The 18,917-nt window shown below is 48.3% G+C and overlaps 1 protein-coding gene across 4 annotated transcripts in view; it reads right to left on the minus strand.

Moving 5' to 3' along the window:
• SCLY (selenocysteine lyase) overlaps positions 1-16,240 on the minus strand; it is a 37,318-nt gene extending 21,078 nt beyond the window's left edge. Inside the window, exons 1-4 of one of the 4 annotated variants that reach the window (XM_028105161.2) lie at positions 16,099-16,240; positions 13,119-13,231; positions 8,534-8,634; positions 3,653-3,833 (exon numbers count right to left, since the gene is read on the minus strand). In XM_028105161.2, coding sequence (XP_027960962.1) covers positions 3,653-3,833; positions 8,534-8,634; positions 13,119-13,231; positions 16,099-16,187 — 484 coding nt within the window. In that variant the 5' untranslated portion in view covers positions 16,188-16,240. Of the gene's footprint in view, positions 1-3,652; positions 3,834-5,003; positions 5,853-8,533; positions 8,635-9,056; positions 9,155-13,118; positions 13,235-16,098 lie in introns of those variants that run through there. The other 3 variants (XM_028105160.2, XM_088021472.1, XM_028105159.2) reach the window with 3 other exon arrangements.
• Between the last annotated feature and the right edge of the window lie 2,677 nt (positions 16,241-18,917).

Raw genomic sequence — 18,917 nt, forward strand, 5'->3', positions numbered from 1 at the left:
GTGCACCCTACTGTTGTGGCATTTGCCTTCAGTCCAATTGTCTGCAATGGCTGTCTGCCTGTTGTAGACAGGGTTTGGTCCCTCTGTTGTTAGTGGGTGAGTCTGCAGGAAAACGTGGGGGTGGGACATGCAGTGCCAACAAGGTCTGCACCAGTCCCCTGCAGGAAGGGACCTGCAGCTGCCCAGGAAAACTACCCAGGCCAGGAGGGAAGAGGTGGGTCCACAGAAGAGTGTGGGGTGGGATACACTGTTAGCAAGCTAGGTGGAGAGTGCTGCACTACACTGGTTCCCATGGGTGTCTGTGTATCTGGCTGGGAGCTGGAGGAGGGAAATGGCATCTGCCGGCTCCTTTGTTCTTGGGGAAGTCTCCCAAAAGATACCATGCCCCTCCAGCAGACACTCCGAGATTAGTAAATAAATCTCCCTCCCATACACCCAAGGAGTTTATCAAACTGCTGTTTCTATGCTGTATCTCCATGGGGCTGTTAGTTGTACAGTCTCTGTAAGGGTGGGACTTCAGTTTCCTCTTGGTGTCCCAGCTCTTCCAGAGCCAAGCATGTTGATTTTTAAAGTTCTAGGTGTTAAGCCCCACTGATTTTAAGAACTCACAAAGTTAGGCCCCTCTGGTTTTCAAAACTAATGTTATGGGGATCCATCCTCCCAGCGCAGGTTCTTCATACCTGGGGTTCCTGGATGGGATCTGCTCTTCTCCCCTCTCTGAGCCCATGGCGTCCCTCCCCCCATGTACAGTCCCACAGGTCCATCTGGCTCCCAACCCTGTCTCTGCCCTTCCTACCCTCTTCAACATGGCCTCCTCTCTACGTTTAGCTGTGGAGAATTTGTTCTGCCAGTCTTCAGGTCATTTTTGGGGGTTATTTACACTGACGTGGATATTATCTGGGTGTATCCATGAGACAAGGTGATTCCAGGATCTTCCTACTCTACCGTCTTCATGAGAACACCTTAACGTACCAAGTACTTAACCTTCACTCACTCGACACTGAGCAAACACTTGTTAATCGCCTACTAGGCTCCAGGCACTGCTCCAAGCTCTTATAACCTCATTACTACAGATGAATAGTAAGTGAAGGTGACTGAATCAAGATTTTGGTTCAAAATGGTTAAGACAAATGCATCCACTCTCCCCTCAAGGCCCTAAATGAGAGAACAGATGTTTTCTAAATCAGGGGTATCACCTGTGGACAAGGAATTTTGAGGAATTCTCAGAATATAGAAAGGTGATGGCATTAGATTAATAAGAATAGGAAAAAGACACTCAGAACAGTAATAGGCGAAAACTATGAGAGGATGTAGTGATCATCCAAGTGCAGAGTACACAGCATGGAGCGTGAGGAGGGCGAACTGCTGAGGCAGGCAGGGGCTGGGTGTGATGGCCTAGCACCCCCACCACACACCACACAGGTGGGTGGCAGAAGCACTGGCTGTGACTGAGAAGAGCACCACGTGCCCAAGAGAGGACTGCAGGCCTGGGCGGGCTCCAGGGACAGGGTAGGAGCCAGAGAAGGGCAGAGTTCATGTATCCACTGCAAGACTCAAAGGACAGCAAAAGAAAGGCTGCTCTGGCTGGGATTACTCCTCCTGGGTGCTTGGGTGGCTCAGTCGGTTAAGCGTCTGCCTTCAGCTCAGGCCATGATCCCAGGGTCCTGGGATCGAGCCCTGCATCGGGCTCCCTGCTCGGCGGGGAGTCTGCTTCTCCCTCTCCCTCTGCCCCTCCCCCTGGGGGCAGATAAATATTTATCTCAAATAAATATTTTTTTTAAAAAAAGGATTACTCGTCTTTTTATTAAGCACATGAAAGGATGATCAACATCATCAGCCATCAGGGAAATGCAAATCAAAACCATGAGATACCACTGCACACCCCCTGGGATATAGCTATAACAAAAGATACAGAATCGCAAACGTTGTCGAGGGCACAGAGAAACAGGAACCCTTGTGCCCTGCTGCTGGAAACATAAAAGGGTGCAGCTGCTTCGGAATACGAAGGTCACCTCAAAAGGTTAAACACAGAGTTACTCTGTGACCCAGCTATTCCTCTCCTAGGTATAAGCCCAAGAGAAACAGAAACATACATCCACACAAGAACTTGTACACAAAGGTTCATAATGGCATTATTCATAATGCCAAATGATTGTTAACTGATGAATGGATAAGTAACGTGAATGTTATTTATATCAATTAGAATTCACATAAAATGGAATAGTATAAATCCATAAAAAGAAATTAAGTACTGGTACATGCTACATCATGAATGAACCTTGAAAACATGCTAACTGAAAGAAATCAGTCAAAAACACCACATATTCTATGATTCCATTCATACGAAAGTCCTCTGAAATAGGGCAATCTTTAGAGACAGGAAATGAATTACTGGTTGCCTGGGGTTGAGGCAAACGGAGAATTACAGTGGGTGGGTACAAGGTTTTGGGGGGTGATGAGATGTTCTATAACTGATCATGGTGATGGTTGCACAACTTGGTGAATAAACTAAGAACCATTGAACGGCAGAGGGAGAAGCAGAGTCCCCGCCGAGCAGGGAGCCCGACGCGGGGCTCGATCCCAGGACCCCGGGATCATGATCTGAGCCGAAGGCAGACACTTAACTGACTGAGCCACCCAAAATCTTTGTAATTTAAGCAGGAGGTTAAATGCAACAGCAACTAAGAATGATGTGTCGCCCTTCCCTGTAAGTACAGAAAAATAAGAAAGACAAAAAAAAAAAAAAAAAAAAGGCACAAGAGCTGAAATAAGAAAGTCAGACCTGACTCATCTCTTTTTTTAGTTAAAGTAGTGCATCTAGGTAAGACCAGAAAGAGAAGAACCCTTGTAGGAAACAGGAAAATCCATAGAAAGTCTTCATAGTCAAACAGAACACTATGTTACAGTCCTTTATCTTTATGATAAAAATACTTTCCCTCGATTCACCTTCAGGTTTCCAGGCAGATTAGAGAGGCAGAGAGGAAAGTCATTTTGCTTAAAGGAAAGTAATCACCTCGGCTGTCTTGGGGAAGAAAAGGGCTCTTGGTTTTCAAAAGTCTGTGGTCTGTGCCCCGTGTCTTGAGACTTCACAGCACGGGAAAACTGAAAGGTCAGAGTCACTGCCACTGCTGGCCAAGCCCACCCGCCCGCCCCTCAGCCTGCCTGGCGAGCCGTCTGCTCCCGAGCCGCCCGGCCCCCTGGCGAGGCCTCACTCCCCTGTGCTGAGATGAAGTCGTCCAGCAAGAGCACATTCATTCTGGTGTTTACCCCCTGATGCTGAGGTCTATCTGACCCTTGTTCTTCCTATCGGAGGAAGTGGAAGCCAAGATTTAATCATGGCAATCCAAGTGAAAAGCTCTGTTTAGCATTTACAGGCATACCATTTCAATACGTATATATTATATACAAGAATCTGAAGTATCGTCTACTTGATAGATCTAGACTAGATCTCCACATTGATGACCCACTTTTTCCCTAAGGGACAATCTGGCAGCATTCACTGGTTCCCGTGTGGGGACAGCCTATGTGACCTTTGCCCCTGCGGACGGCCAGGGAGGCTGCGAGCGGAGGGTAAATGATTCACCGGGTCCTGGAATCAGTTAGCGGCAGTAAGCGGAGCTGCCCTGCGGAATCCGCCAGGCTGGTCACTCACCGGCCACCCGTTCTTCCACCAGGTGCTCCAGGGGCAGACGGATGGAGTCGTGTTCCACGGTGCAGGTGATAAGGTGGGGCGTGGCCCCATCCAGCGGGCTGCACAGCTCGGCCGGGCTCCCCTTGGAGGGACGGGTTTGGTGGAAATGTTTCACCACGGAATGAATTACTAAGTTGTTTGACTGCAGAGAGCAGAAAGAGCATTTACGGACACCTGGGCTAAGGGGAGAGCAAGGGTAGCACCTTCTCTGACTTCATTTTCCTTGTGACTAACATTTAAAAAGGAAAGAATGGTCTTGAAGACATTCAGCTTCTGAGCTGCACATCTGAATGCCCAACGACAAAGATCTGGGGTTTCTGACCTTTCAAAAATGTCAGAATTCATTTCCAGTCAATTATGCCTGTCTTATTAAGCAATGTTATGAATTTTTAAATTTTATAAATCTATCAAAAAAGAATATTTTGTCCAGGTACCCACTGCTGATGGGAGTATAATCTGGCATATTAAGGGCCACATTTGGCATATCTATCAAAAAAGCCCTCTGACCCAGCACGTCTGTGTCTTGGACTTGATCCAATCACTACACTTGCATAGAAGCAAAATGATGTACAGAAAGGTTGTTTATTAGGTGGAGCACTGTTTGTAACAGCTCAACCTCGGAAAGCCCTTCAGAGTCTACCAATAAAGGGACTTGTTAAATAAATCATGCAACACTGCTCAGTGGACACCAAGGTATAAACAACAAGGAAACGCTTTACGTGCAGAGACCAAAAGATCTCAAATACAAATATACTTGCTAAATTATAATAAAAAAAGGTAGCAGACATTATATACAGTAGTCTACCCAATTTGTATAAAAAAGGGGAAATACACATACATTTGCTCATATATGCAAAAATATCCTTGAAAGGGTAAACAGGGACATCTACATAGTTATTTGCTTTTAATGCATAGACTCTCTGGAAGACACCAGGAAGCTAACAATACTGGTTTCCTGTAGCCAGAGTGAATAACTGAAGGGTTCAGGGTAGAAGACTTTAAAAAAAAAACAAAAAAAAATTTTCTCTTATTTTAAATTATAACATGTATACAGAAAAGTGTATAAAATATAAACATAAGTTTAACAGAGAAGTAAGGCAGTGAATACTGAGTGACTGTTACCTGATCAAGACAGTGGACACTGCCCCACGCAGAAGCACACCGGGCCCCTTCAATCACTGTCCCCTCCCCACCCCCATGGAGCTGACTACCACCCTGATTTGTATGGTAATCATTTCCCTGCTTTTCTGGATACTCTGACTTCCTATGCAAGCACCTCTAAACAATACTGTTTATTTTGTCTCCTTCTGACCTTCATATGAGTAGAACTGAACGAACTTTTTCTCAGTAAAGATCCAGTCCCTTGGAGCATCTGGGGGTACCCCACGATGGGGGGCAGTGCTTGCACTGTGCTGAGGTGTCCACATGCTGCCATCCCGTGTGCAGAGGACTTAAGACAGTGTCCAGCTGGTGGCATGCCAAGGCAGCCCCCTCTGTGGCTCACCGATGGGCAACACGTCGGATCAGGCAACAGTGAGGAGGTGGTTGGGGATGGATGACTCAGATGGTTTTCTCCAACCCGTGGATGCTTCCTTAGAGGTCCCAGGTCACACCCTTGTATAAAATGCTGCCACACAGCCATTCTGTCCAGAAGAGATGTTCTTTCGGGGCTCCACATGGCTGCAGAGTCCCTACACTCCCATTTAAGGCCACTGTGGATGGTAGTGTAAAAGATGACCCAATGACTGTGAACAGGATGGAGATGCCCAAGCCCCTCCCACGTGCTGCATGTGTCTGTCAGTCGCTGCTGAACCCTGGAAATGGCTGCCCTGCCCTGGGCCCCAACGGGAGCTCAGGGGCCTCCGTGGGAACCACCAAGTCACATCTGAAAATGCACCATGTGCTCCCAGACCACAAACGTCCTTGGCACCAGATGAGACCAGGATGGCCCTACCAGGCAGCTGGGGCTGAGGCAGCTCCTTGTGGGCCACCGGGAGTCTGGTCGCAGTGGTGGTCGCGGGGCCCAGGGGCGTGGCGGCAGCTCCCCGACCCGTCATTCAGCCAGACTGGCTCAATGGACCCTTTGACTGACTTCATTCATTCAGCGTCTCAAGATCCATGCGCGTTGCTGCAGGTGGCCGTGTGACATTCCGCTGTAGGACTGCAACACAACGTATTAACATTGGTCCATGCTAATTTTGAGGGACACCTGGGTTGCTCCCAGTTTCTGGCTGTCGTGAACAGTCTTTACCTGTGCCCTGGTGCGCACGCGCCTCACTTGTCTACGCTACGCCCTGGGAGTGGGACTGCTGGCTGACAGTGTATGCGCGTCTTCAACGTCACCAGAAACAGTCCCTTTCCCAAACCGGCATTCCAGCTTAGGCTCGTGCTTACTGCTCTACGTCCTTTGTCCACACTTACTACCACTGCAATGCTTAACTTTTATCATTCTGATGGGCGTGCAGACGTGTTTCAACGTTTTTTACTCTGATGGCGATGCCAAGTATTTTCACATGTAGAAACTCTTTGGGCGTCTGCTTTGTGAAGCACATACTCAAGTTTCTTGCCCATATTTCCATTGGGTTACCTGCCTTTATATCCTAGATGCTAGTCTTTTGTCAGTTATATGTTGTGGGTGTCTTCTCCCACTGTCTAGCTTGTCTTTTTGTTTTCTTCATAGGACTCTTTGATGACGTAAAGTCTGTTTTGTGGTGGTGGTGGTATCATTTATCAGCCTTCTCCTTTATGGTTAATGCTTTCTGTATCGTACAGAAGAAATTCATTGCTCTTGATCATCACAAAGATAAAAACTTATCACCTGAAAGCTTTCTAAATTTTATTTTTCATAATTAGGTATTTATTATGCCCAAAATTATGATTATTATTTTATGTTGTGAAGCAGAAATCCAATTTCCTTTTTCTTTGTGGATATACAGTTGTCCCAGCACCATTTACTGGAGACCATTCTTTCTTCCTGCTCTGTTATGCTACCTCAGTCATATATGGTGATCATATAATCTAGCATCTGAGCCAGAAAAACTTAAGAATAAGAGGGCACTGGGGCGCCTGGGTAGCTCAGTCGTTGGGCGTCTGCCTTCGACTCGGGTCGTGGTCCCAGGGTCCTGGGATCGAGCCCCGCATCGGGCTCCCTGCTCCGCGGGAAGCCTGCTTCTCCCTCTCCCACTCCCCCTGCTTGTGTTCCCTCTCTCGCTGTGTCTCTCTCTGTCAAAGAAAAAAGTAAAATCTTAAAAAAAAAAAAAGAATAAGAGGGCACTACTAAATTACGTCAGGACAACACGTGTATCCTGGGACTGTCCTGAGCAAACGAGGATACGTGGCTACCTCAGTCATAGGACAAGTGCCCGTACATGCACGGCGTTATTTCTGGTCTGCCGTCTGTCCCTGCCCGAGGACCGCCTGCCTTAATGAGTAAGCTGTACAAAAGGCTGGAATCTGGGGGAGCAAGTCATTTCACTGTGTTCTTAATCTTCCGGAGGTCTTGACAATTCTTGGCCTTTGGTATTTCCATATAAATTTGTGAGATTCCACCAAAAAAGTGTCAGGATTTTGACTGAGGTTGCATTGAATCTACAGATCAATTGGGAAGAACTGAGGTATTTAGAACACTGGGTCTTCCGATCTGGGAGCTTGGTGAATTGCTCCGTATATTCAGAACTTCTTAGAAGAAGACGGTGTACACGAATATTTCTATTACTTTCCTGGTGGGGCGGGGTCTGTGAAAAAGGTCCTACAAATTCTTTTTTGCTTTATTTCCTAAGTATTTGATGTTTTTCGTGCTCTGGTAGAAACCTGAAACCACTATCGAAACTGCTATATGGAAACTAAGAGGAACACACTAATGCTCCAGCAAGGTTTGACTCGAAACAGACCACATTTTTCTCCTTCTCATTCTTGAAGCCATCCCCTCCCCTTCACTTGCTTTTCTGTAGAATCCTTTGTTCCAGGAACTCGGTGTCGATACTGAATAATGAGACTCGGACGGCCAGCGCCGACGCTGGCCATGAGACCACCACGGAGACACGATGAACGTGGCTGGTAGGATGCACCAGATTCCTATTGACGCTGCTGGATCCTGTATTTTCCTATGAAAGCCCTGAGCCTTTTACCCCGGGCGGGTCTGCAGTTCTGAAGGCATCAGCCTGCTGCAGCCTCCCTTGCCTGGCAAAGTAATAAACTGTCGTTCCTCTTTATCCCCAAACTCTGTCTTTGTGTTACATTTTGGGCTCCAGAGCATGGAGATCGATTTTTGACAACACACCTGCTTGTCACTGGTACATAAAAACACGATTGATTTTTGTATCTAATAACTGCTAAATTTTCTTATTAACTCTAATAATCTAGCCGCAGATTCTCCTGGGTTTTCCACATGGACAGTTACCTCACCTGTGGGTGATAGTCACGCCTTCCTTCCCAGAAAGGGACACAGTATTACTATTTGAGCAGAAGCCTTGACACCATCCCACTGTCTCTGAGTATTTCCATCAATCTAAAAGTACATCTGGAAGGGTCAAACCTCAAAATCTTAAGCAGGCAAACAATTTAGAAGGGACTTAAAGGGATAATTCCAGGGCAAAATGAAGAGGAAACTCTCTGTTGAAATAATGCAAGTTAATTTACACGTTATGTTACAAATATCCTATCAGCCACCTGGAATTTACTTTTAGGATAAGTACTAATTATATGAAGCTAATTTGCAAAATTACCAAGACCAAGACCAAGCATTACTCTTTTTTAAAAAAAAATAATACCAAGAGGGAACCATGTTCTATTTTTTCATATAACTTACAGTTAAAAGACTGTGAGCCTGTTTAGAAACTTTACCTCGGTGCCCCCGGAAGTGAAGATAATGTCCTGAGGTTTCCCACATATCATCTTCGCGACATTCTCCCGAGCTGTGTCAATAATGTCCTTGGCCTTCCGACCTGGAGAGACCAAAATGGAAACTCATTAACGTCACTTCACTAAGCCCAATAAACACATGTTTAAAAGAACAACCAGACATGGGGCGCCTGGCTGGCTCAGTTAGTGGAGCGTGTGACTCTTGATCTCGGGGTGGTGAGTTCAAGCCCCACACTGGGTGTAGAGATGAATTAAAAATAAAATCTTTAAAAAAAAAAAAGAACCAGACACGCAGGAACAACTCTAAGTGGGCAATTCTAAGACGACCCATGTTCCGTTAACGTGAATACATTAGGCCACAACTTAGGAATAAGCTGATGAAGGGGCAGCAGCAAGATAGGAGCAACTCAGTGACACCTACTGAGACTTAGTAAGAGGAGGAAACAAACACGGGGGGCGACACGCGGGAACCCTAAAATCCCCAAAGACGTGGGCTTCCTCTTACCGGATGCTACAGGAGAGGGGAAGCTGTGGCCATCTGCCTTGCTTCCCATTCATCAAGACAGGAGGGTGAAGGGATGAAATAATTTGCTTAAGATCAAGCTGCAAAACAACAAAAATAAGCAAAAAGAATGCTTATGACTCCTCAATACATGGTGCAATGCTGCATCTCAGTGCAGGTCCCCCGGGCACACGAGAGGTCCCTGCCGCAGGGCCAGACCTGCTGTCACATGGGGGCCACGCACCCCAGCTGTGAGCCAGTTCCACTGGCTGGCACGAAAGAAGGGACCAAACTGTATGTGGCAGAGAAAGCAAGGAGCCAGGATGGGAACTGTGACAACGTCAATGGCCCTTCTTACTTGGTCTATAGATCAACAGTCTCCAAAATTTGTTGACTATTCAGCCCTACTTGTAAGGAAAAAAAGTCATCAAATTGTACGCTTTCACTCTGCAGTTCAGTGTATGTGAATCACACCTCACTAAAGCTGTCGGAGGGGGAAGGACGCAGAGGGCGCAGACCAACGAGTCCCGGGAACAGAAGCTTCTGGAACACTCGGAATCCCGTCCACTGTGGACAGGTCAGAGAACTGCCAGAAATGACCTTGTGGTTGCTCTCTTCATGTACTTACAATTTATATTTTCAAAAAGGATCTAATGCCACTTGAAACAAAAGTGCATACTCAGGGAGATTAGAATATGAATGGTAATGAGATGCTGTCACTGGATTAATGTTCAATCTCTGGGTCGGGACGGTGTCCTCGCTCTTAGGAGACACCATTTAGGTATTTAGGAGGGAAGCCTCCTGTTTGCAACTTACTTTCAAATGATTCAAATAAATGGGGCAAAGTAGTAATAATTGATAAATCCAGGTAAAGGAATTAAATGCAGGTGTTCACTAGACTTATTTCACCTTTTCTGCAGATGTTACATTCCAAAATAAAACTCTGGCACAAGGAGTTAAAAAAATAAATCAACCCATGAGATGTGTGCTGGCAATGGTTCTCTCCCCCACCCCAAGGTACTAATTCAGTCTTTATCTTTTTAACAAGTAATGCCCTCAACTGAGGAAATCGGATATGTCCTGAATCCAGAGCAGGACCTTCCTGTCATGTTCTCAGGTTTGCGGATGGCACGGTGATGGGAGAAAGTCCCTTCTCTTTCGCACATACAGGTGTTTCCCCGTGATGGGGAAGTACCACGCTTCCTGCAACTCATTCTCCAGGGCTCATGAAAAAGCAGTAAATTCAGAAAGAAAGAGATCAAGGTAATATGGCAACACTGTTGGATCTAGGTAGGAGACACATGGGTGTCTATTTTCTTACTCTTAAATTTCCAGGATGTTTGAAGTTGTTAGTGTAACTAAATGTAAAGGATGGTTGGTAACCGTAACTGACATAAAAGAAGACTCTGAACTCCTGCCTTTCAGGAAGCAAGAGGGATAGTAAGGGGCATGTGTGGCTCCCATGATCCATTAAAGCAACCCTCCTTCACTTGGCTGTTCTCACACCAGAGCCCCTCTACCTGCCCCCTGCAACGGCCCGTTTCTCCTTTCCCATCTCTACCCCTCTCCATTCCCTCTTGAACTCACTGGCAATCAGGTACTCTGGTCCCTGGCCTCCCAAACCTACTCTGACCAAGGTCCCCGTGCGCCAAATCAAGGTCCCCGCCTCCTCCCTTGCCAGCAGCTCTCCCCTTGGTCCACTCCCTCCTCCTCCGAGTCCCTTGCTAGGCAGGGCTCCAAATCCAGATGGCGGATGGCCCCGCACCCTGGCCAGGTCCTCCGATCCTCCCTCCCTCAGCAACTCAACACTGAATAACCAGCACCGTGCTGCAGACTCTACCGTTCCACCTGGGTATCCAATAGGCATCTGCAACTACACTTACTCCAAGTTGAACAATGATTTCTCCCCCAAACTTGTTCTTCTCAGCCTTTCCTATCTCAGTAAATAAATGGCAACTCAGTCCTTGCAGGGGCCCGGGGCCCAAAGCTTTGGCTTTTGCCTTTCTCATACCCTGTTATCCAACCCATCAGCAAATCCTGTAAGGCTCTGCCATCCAAAATACCTGGAATCTTGCCTCGCCTCTGCACTGCCCAGCCATAGCTGAGTCAAGGCCACCGCTGAAATATTCTCCTAGAAGGCTCCCAACTCCACTGACACCACTGTGGTCCACACTCTAGGCAGTGGCCAAAGCAATGCCCTGAAAACCCAGTACATTTTGTATCCTGTGCCTTATCCCTCACCAGAACAGTGCTTGGCAGGCAGTAAGTACTCAACCAATACTGGTTAAATCAGCTGTTCTCAAAATGTCATCTGGGGAGCCCTTGGGACAGGGGCAAGGCACTTTCAGGGGTCCACAAAGTCAAATCAAGTTTCATAATAACGCTAAGACATCATTTGTCTTTTTATACTCATTTTCTTGAAAGTATATAGTGAAGCCTTCCAGAGGCTACATGATGTGAATATTGCAACAGACTCGATGCAGAAGCCTTAACCTGCTTAAGTCCTTGTGCTTAAGCTACTGTTAGGTGGGGGTTTCTGTATCTCACAGCAAAATGATACATTTTCCATACTTGCTCATACACAATTTTTCTTGAGGGTTGGGTATAAGAAACAAAGAAACCATACTGCACATCAGGTTTCGTAACACGCTTTTCCCACATGAACTAGATGCTGCTAGATCACTGACCTAGTCCACACCATGGCTCTGACAGGGCTTCAGCATACTCAGCGTGGTCAGTCCCTGACTGATGGACACTGAGGTTATTGCCAGCTTTTTACTATTACAAGCAAGGCTGTGATAAACATCTTGGGTAGCTACACTCTTCCCATGTGTCCTTAACGTTTTTCCCTAAAATAAATTCTCCCGAAGGAACTATTATTATTATTAAATCATAATATTGTGAAACTAATTAAACCATTCTATCATAAAGGTGATTTTCTTTCTTTTCTTTTTTTCTTTTCCTTCCCCCGCCCCCACTTCCACCTGAGTATGAACAAGTGAACGGCGATGCATACTTCAGTTATGGGTCTTAATGAAATGAAGGCTGCCAGGACAAGTGGAAAGCCACGGACAGGTTTCATCAGGTCAAGACGGGGAATTTCTCCTTCAGGGTTATTCCTGAACTTCTTTATAAGAAATGTTTTGTATTAGCATTTAATTGTCCTCCATATTCTCAAGATCAATGCATCAGAAAGTACAGTTTTGCTAGAGGAAAAATTAGATACAAGGCAATGTCCAGAAGATTAGCCAGAATACACGTAACGAATAAACCAACAAATAAGTTAATGAATGACTAGTACCTGATTTTGAAAAAGCTTTTAGTTTATCAAGTTGTGAAGCTCATACCAAACAGATATGAAAACCCACGAAATCCTGTAAAGTTGTATATAAGTATTACTAAATTCTAGGGCTTGGCAACAGTGTCTGAAAGCTCTTTTAGCTCCTCATAATCCACAGTTAAGACAGTTTATCTTAATTATCTCTGATAAGTATTAAATAAAAAAGGTACAACTAGCTGGCCATCTGAAAAACATAATGTAACTGTGACAGTGACATAAAACTATTGATTTGGAGCAAATCATTTTCCAAAATTGCCAATTTAATGATCTACATTAAAACAAGAATAAATGAGAAATGAGAATATTTTTATTATAATGAAAATAAAGAATCTAAAAATAATTTTCATTAAAAAAAAAAGGCCAGGATTATATGCAATCCTGATGATTTAAAAGATCTATTTTGTAAATTTTTTAAGGATCCACTGAAACAGATACATGAAAGGGTTTTAATGGGTACTGTTACTACAGATAGCCCTTAACAAGACATCTTTTTCATCTGGGTAAGGGGGATGGGAGAGTGTATTAAAAATGAAAGGTTATGGTATCAACAGACTCAATGTACAAGTTTGGACTTTTCTGAAAACCAACCAGCCAAAAATTACACCTAAGGTTTGCAGCGAACAGAAAATCTATTCAAAAGCAAGTGATCACGTGTGGTGTACAATTTCTCTAAGACTGCCTCTGCCCCCCATATCTCCGGATCTGTGAGTACCTTCTAGGATTACCTGCTGGGTAAGGACTGCTGGGATTTCCCCAGGCTTCCCTCATGGCCTCGGTCATGGCCTGGATGACTTCTGGCTCAAGGGGGGTGGTTGCATTATAGTCCATGTAAACTTTCCTGCTGGAAAGAAAACACAGACATGCCTATTAAGGACAAGGAGCTGGGGTACGGAAGCACAGCTGCAGTCTGTCAGCTCAACAGAGCAAATACTGTCAAGGTCGGGGTGCTCCCCTGCAGAAACACCATGCAGCCTTCCACAAACTGCACTTGGACATCTCCAAATCATCATGAATTATGGAAAAGGTATGCATAATTTCCAACAATCTAGTATTTGCTACCTTCCTTTATAATCGCTAGACCATCCATTTAGATTTTCAAAATTCTTTCCACCCTTGGTAGGACCAATGGCCCGCTGAGCCTCGAAGCCTACACGACCGCTCTGAAGGACAGACCTGCTCCTCTCCTCCAGATGGAAGGACGGGGGAGCGTGCGTGCCCAGCGAGCCGCACCTTCCTGAGGGCTTTCTAACTTCATGGGTAGTTTTTCCTTATTTCTCTGTAGTCTCTGGCCTGGCGGAAGGCTCAGATGATCTGGGCACCCACTCCCCCCGACACTGTCCCCGTGGCTCCCGGACCCTGGGCAGGCCTACTTCTCCCTCCCACTTCCAGTTTCCCGTGCCTAGCAAGACCACACCCACACCCCACTTTCCTTCATAGGTCTTTGTTCCATCTTGACTTTCTTGTGAAGCCCCCTGCAGCTCTAAATAAAATTACAGCCACCAGTCCCCTTCCTCCTTCCTGTCTCTCCCTGGTACTCCTCAGTGTGTGACTCACTAGACTTGGGCCCCGTATACTGTCGGCCTCAACAGAAATACGTCAGCTCCAGAAGCTCACAGCCTTTGCCGGTTTCCCTCGCTGCTCTGTCACTTACACTGAGGACAAGGGGCTGGCACATAACAGGGGCTGGATTTACAAGAGAACAAAGCGTCACAGAAAAGCACAGCTCCTGAAAGATCCCTCCTAAATAAAATTTATCTGTGTATCTTTTTACCGATATCAGAAACTTTCATATATATATACAGTAGGTAATCCTGCCTAATACTATTAATTTACCTGATCTTAAAATCAGTAACAATGTTTAAACTGCTCCACATGAAAATTCAAATACAATTACCAACTGTGGCTGTTAAAACACAGTTGTTGTTGTTGTTTTTTTAACCACAGAGTGTTTTATCCCTTTTTATTTTTTAAAAAGATTTTATTTATTCATTTGACAGAGAGAGAGAGCACAAGCGGGGGGGGGGGGAGAGGCAGACAGAGGGAGACGGAGAAGCAGGCTCCCTGCTGAGCAGGGAGCCCGATGTGGGGCTCGATCCCAGGACCCTGGGATCATGACCTGAGCCGAAGGCAGACCCTCAACTGACTGAGCCACCCAGGTGCCCCAAAACCAGAGTGTTTTAATGCAACATCTTGTCTACAGCTGTCCAAAGTCACCTGGTAGGTTTAAGGCTTTGGGAAGTTTGACCTGCCACCATTGGCCACTCCAGCATTGGGAAACACCTGGTCCTGCTGTGACTTAAATTTGCATGTGCCCTTAATTTGCTTTCACTTCCTATAAGTACCCCACACTTCCTCAAACTACTTGTGTCTGCTCAGCGACTGCTGCTTTTCTTTCTTTTTTTTTTTTTTTAAAGATTTTATTTATTTATTTGAGAGAGAGAGAGAATGAGAGATAGAGAGCACGAGAGGGAAGAGGGTCAGAGGGAGAAGCAGACTCCCCGCTGAGCGGGGAGCCCGATGCGGGACTCGATCCCGGGACTCCAGGATCATGACCTGAGCCGAAGGCACCCGCCTAACCAACGGAGCCACCCAGGCGCCCAGCGACTGCGGCTTTTCAATCCGCTGGCAGACTGAAACATTTATGGCTTGAATTTCAGATTAACATTTTATAGATAACTCTGCTCCATTATTTGCTTCCTCCTTAAAATGCTATCAGTATTGGATGGGCAAGCTAGAGTCTATTATGTTCATAACCAAAGTATAATAAAAAGGTATGGTGACTCTCCTCTCCACTCAAGTCTCCCTCAAGGGGCTTTTTCCCAGATCCTTTTGCTCAGGCTCAACCAAAGTAGACTGCCTAAAGAAAGAAACGGTCAGGTTTAGGCCTGGACCCAAATTTTAAAGACACACCCATTCCTCACATTCAGGCAGAGAGGCTGACCAAAAAAAGAGTAAGCAAAGTCCCAGCCACAAACAAAATGCATCGTTGCAGCAGGCTGAAGAAGCAGCGTGCACTGGAAGGCCTCCCTGCCTACCCCCCCGCTTCCCTCGCTGCATCCGCCTCAGTCCCTCCTTTGCCTACACCAACGCCTCAGCCGGTCCTGCGCTCCGGTCTCGGTACCCCCACGCGCCACCACGGCCAGCACTCCGGCCACGCAATCTTACAGAAGATCCCCAGCGTCTCCCGGCTTCCTCTCCTGTCCCGCACCCACCCGCCCCTAGAATGCGTCCCGAAGCCCTTCCTGAGCTCCGTGGCTCTGCCCCCGGACCGCCGCTCCGCCAAGCCCCTGCTGCCCACGTCCGCACGCTCGGTTCTAGGCCCCGGGGCCCGTGCAGCGGCTGTCCCCCTTCCCCGGGCGCGCTTCCCCAGAACTTGTGCGCGGACTCCCGGACGTCACCTCCGTGGGAGCCCCGCCCAGGCCGCGCGCCCCCCGCCCCCCGCTGCTCCTCCCGGCTCGCACCCCCGACGTAGGCCTCCCCGCCGACCGGCACCGCATCCCCGCGCGGGACGCTCAGGCCTGCGGTGACCGCCAGCTGGCGACCCCTCCGGGCGGGACCCCTTCCCCGGAGAGACCTCCGGCCCCCACCGGCCTCCCCGCACCCCCCCCCGCCCTCTCCGGGCGGGACACCCCCACCCCTCGCCCCGGGGCGCCCCGAGGGCTTCCTGGAGGAGGGGGCCGGCCAATTCCCCCTCACGGAGCACACCTGTCCGGCGGGCTCCTCTCCCCGCGATCGCGTGGATGACTCGCCGCACGCCCCCGCGCGTCCCTGCTGGGCTCCACCGCCGCCTCCATCCCGGCCCCGCCGCGGCTCGGCCCCAACCCGCCCGCACCCAGCACCTCCCTGACCCACGGACCTCGCGAGTCTCGTCGGGGTGCGCCTCCCCGAGGCCCGGGGAGGGGGCGGGGCCGCGAGGCCGGGACGCGTCCGGATTGGCTGCGCTTTGCACTCCGGCCAACCCCCCGGGGGCTGGTCCCGGCGGGATGCCGATTGGCTGCGCGCGGTCAGGTGACGGGGGCGCGTCACAGGGGGCGAATCACGGAGGCCGGGAGGCGGGCTGCGGCGTGGAGTGCGGGCTCCTTGGCGCCCAGGACCCCGAGCGCGTCCGCCGGAGCTGGGCGGGGTCGGGCCCTACCTCTGTGTCGTTGCGGCGCCGGGAGGCCGGGTCTGCAGAGTCCCGGGCGGCGTGGGTGACACGCCGTCGGCGGGAGGGGCGCGGGAGCCAGAGCTGAGGAAGGGCTGCCGGGGCCTGGGGCCGGCCGAGGAGCGCGGAGCGGGGAGGGGGCTCGAGCTGTGGACACAGGCCGTGGGACCCCGGGCGGTGGGCACGTGTGACGCTGCTCCACCCTGCCGAGCACAGCAGAAGTCAGGGTGCACGGGCCAGCCACAGCAGTTGTTCAGTTTAACTGAGCCCTGAGCACGTGCACCGTTGTGAGCACCTTCACGTATTCACTGATTTAATCTTGGGAACAGCGAGTGGACACGGTTAGGAAATTGAGGGAAAGTTCAGCATCTTGCCCAAGTTCACACGGTAGTGAAGGAGCCAGAATTTGAATTCAGGAATGCTTTGCCAAGAAGTTGAAAAAGGCCTTTCGAAGACTTTCTCAGTTTGATCTCCTGTTGGGGTCCAGAAGTTGTCTCTTCCAGCTCTGCAAGTCTCTATATTTCTGGGTTCCTTATTTGCGTTCATTCTTGCTTGCAAACTGAGCTCATGTCAAATGTAGCCATAACAAAGGACACACCAAAAATTTTTTTGAAGATTTATTTGAGAGAGGGTTGCCTGGGTGGCTCAGTCAGTGAAGCATCTGCCTTGGGCTCAGGTCATGATCCTGGAATCCTGGGATCAAGTCCCACATCAGGCTCCCTGCTGGGTGGAGAGCCTGCTTCTCCCTCTCCCTCTGCCTGCTGCTCTGCCTACTTGTGCTCTCTGTCAAATAAATAAATAAAAATTTAAAAAAAGATTTATTTGAGGGGCGCCTGGGTGGCTCAGTTGTTAAGTGTCTGCCTTCGGCTCAGGTCATGATCCCAGGGTGTCGGAATCGAGCCCCGCATTGGGCTCCCTGCTCGGCAGGAAGCCTGCTTCTCCCTCTCCCACTCCCCCTGCTTGTGTTCCCTCCCTCACTGTGTCTCTCTCTGTCAAATAAATAAATTTAAAAATCTAAAAAAAAAAAAGAAGATTTATTAGAGAGAGTGCAGGACAAAGGGGCAGAGGGAGAGAGAGAATCTCAGGTAGACCCTGTGCCGAGTGCAGAGCCCAAGGTAGGGCTCCAACCCACAATCCTGAGATCATGACCTGAGCCAAAACCAAGAGTCCCCACTTAACCCACCAAGCCATCCAGGCGCCCCAAAGACACACCAAAATTTAAGAAGCAAAGAGACAAACGGAGCTTAAGGACAATCCAAAGAGGAGGAAAGGAAAGGAAATTAGGAAAGAATGTCCAAGAACAGATGAAAGCGTCAAGTGCAGCTGAGAGGACATGTGGAAAGCGTCTACCTCATACGAGGATTAGGAGGCACTGATGCATTTAGTTCAAGAAATTTTAGTATGGCTGCGGGAAGAGGGCAGAAAAGTGTGCAGTGAGTTGAGGGATGGGTGGCACACAAAAAAACGAAGAATGTGGTCAACCCTTTCCCAAAGGTTGAGAAGGGAAGGAGGGAGCCAAAAAAGGGGGTACAAGATTAAGGGAAATATTTGAGAGCTTGAATGCGTTTATATGCTGAAGGGCGGTAGCTGACAAGGACATTGGAGATAAGAAAGAGCCAAAGCCCTGGAAGTGTTGAGAAGGCATGAGAGCAAGAGCAAAAGTGGGTGGGGAAATTGAAAGGTAGGGGGCAGGTTTCCTTCTCTAAATCTTCAGGGAGATGGTGTGGATGGGAGCTGGAGGGCGCCCAGGGACAGCTGACAAGATGATTCATCTCAAGCCCTTCTTGGACCAATTAGGCAGTAGTTAGAGGGTTTGTGTTTCCGGGTGGATACAGTGAGTGTAGTGGGGTCAGAGACCAGAGAGTGCCCACGTGGCTGGTGACAGACACCTAGAGAGAACAGAGTACCCGCATACACAGGACTGGCTGCTGAGGCAGCCATTTCCTCCACACTCTTCCTAAAAGCGCATCTGGTGTAACAGGCCGCAGCCTCGGCTGTTCCCCGTGGACTGGTCAAACAGATGCAACCGAGGACTGGAAGGATGTCTTAATTACCGAGATAAAGACCGAACATTTAAGGAATGCTATCTCCGTGGAAGCCAGATAGTAAGCGCCACCAATAGGACTCATGCCTAAGGGCAAAGGTGGTAGAGTTATCCAAGTAAGTCTTTAAAAGAGGAAACTCGGTAAGGAGATAAGTGGCTAGTTTTGTTTTTGTTTTTGTTTTTGTTTTTGTTCTTTTAAGGAAGTTATGAAACAACAAATAAAAAAACAGATGTTGGACAAAAACTATAATGAAGTTTTAAAAACTCAATAGAGTTGCCGGGGATTGCGGGGAGGGAAGAAGGAACAGAATACAGAGGATTTTTAGGGCTGTGAAA

Source organism: Eumetopias jubatus, unplaced genomic scaffold (genome assembly GCF_037043125.1).
Source record: "Eumetopias jubatus isolate StellerSeaLion01/CBP00866 unplaced genomic scaffold, mEumJub1_p1.0 scaffold_3, whole genome shotgun sequence".
Classification (NCBI taxonomy): domain Eukaryota; kingdom Metazoa; phylum Chordata; class Mammalia; order Carnivora; family Otariidae; genus Eumetopias; species Eumetopias jubatus.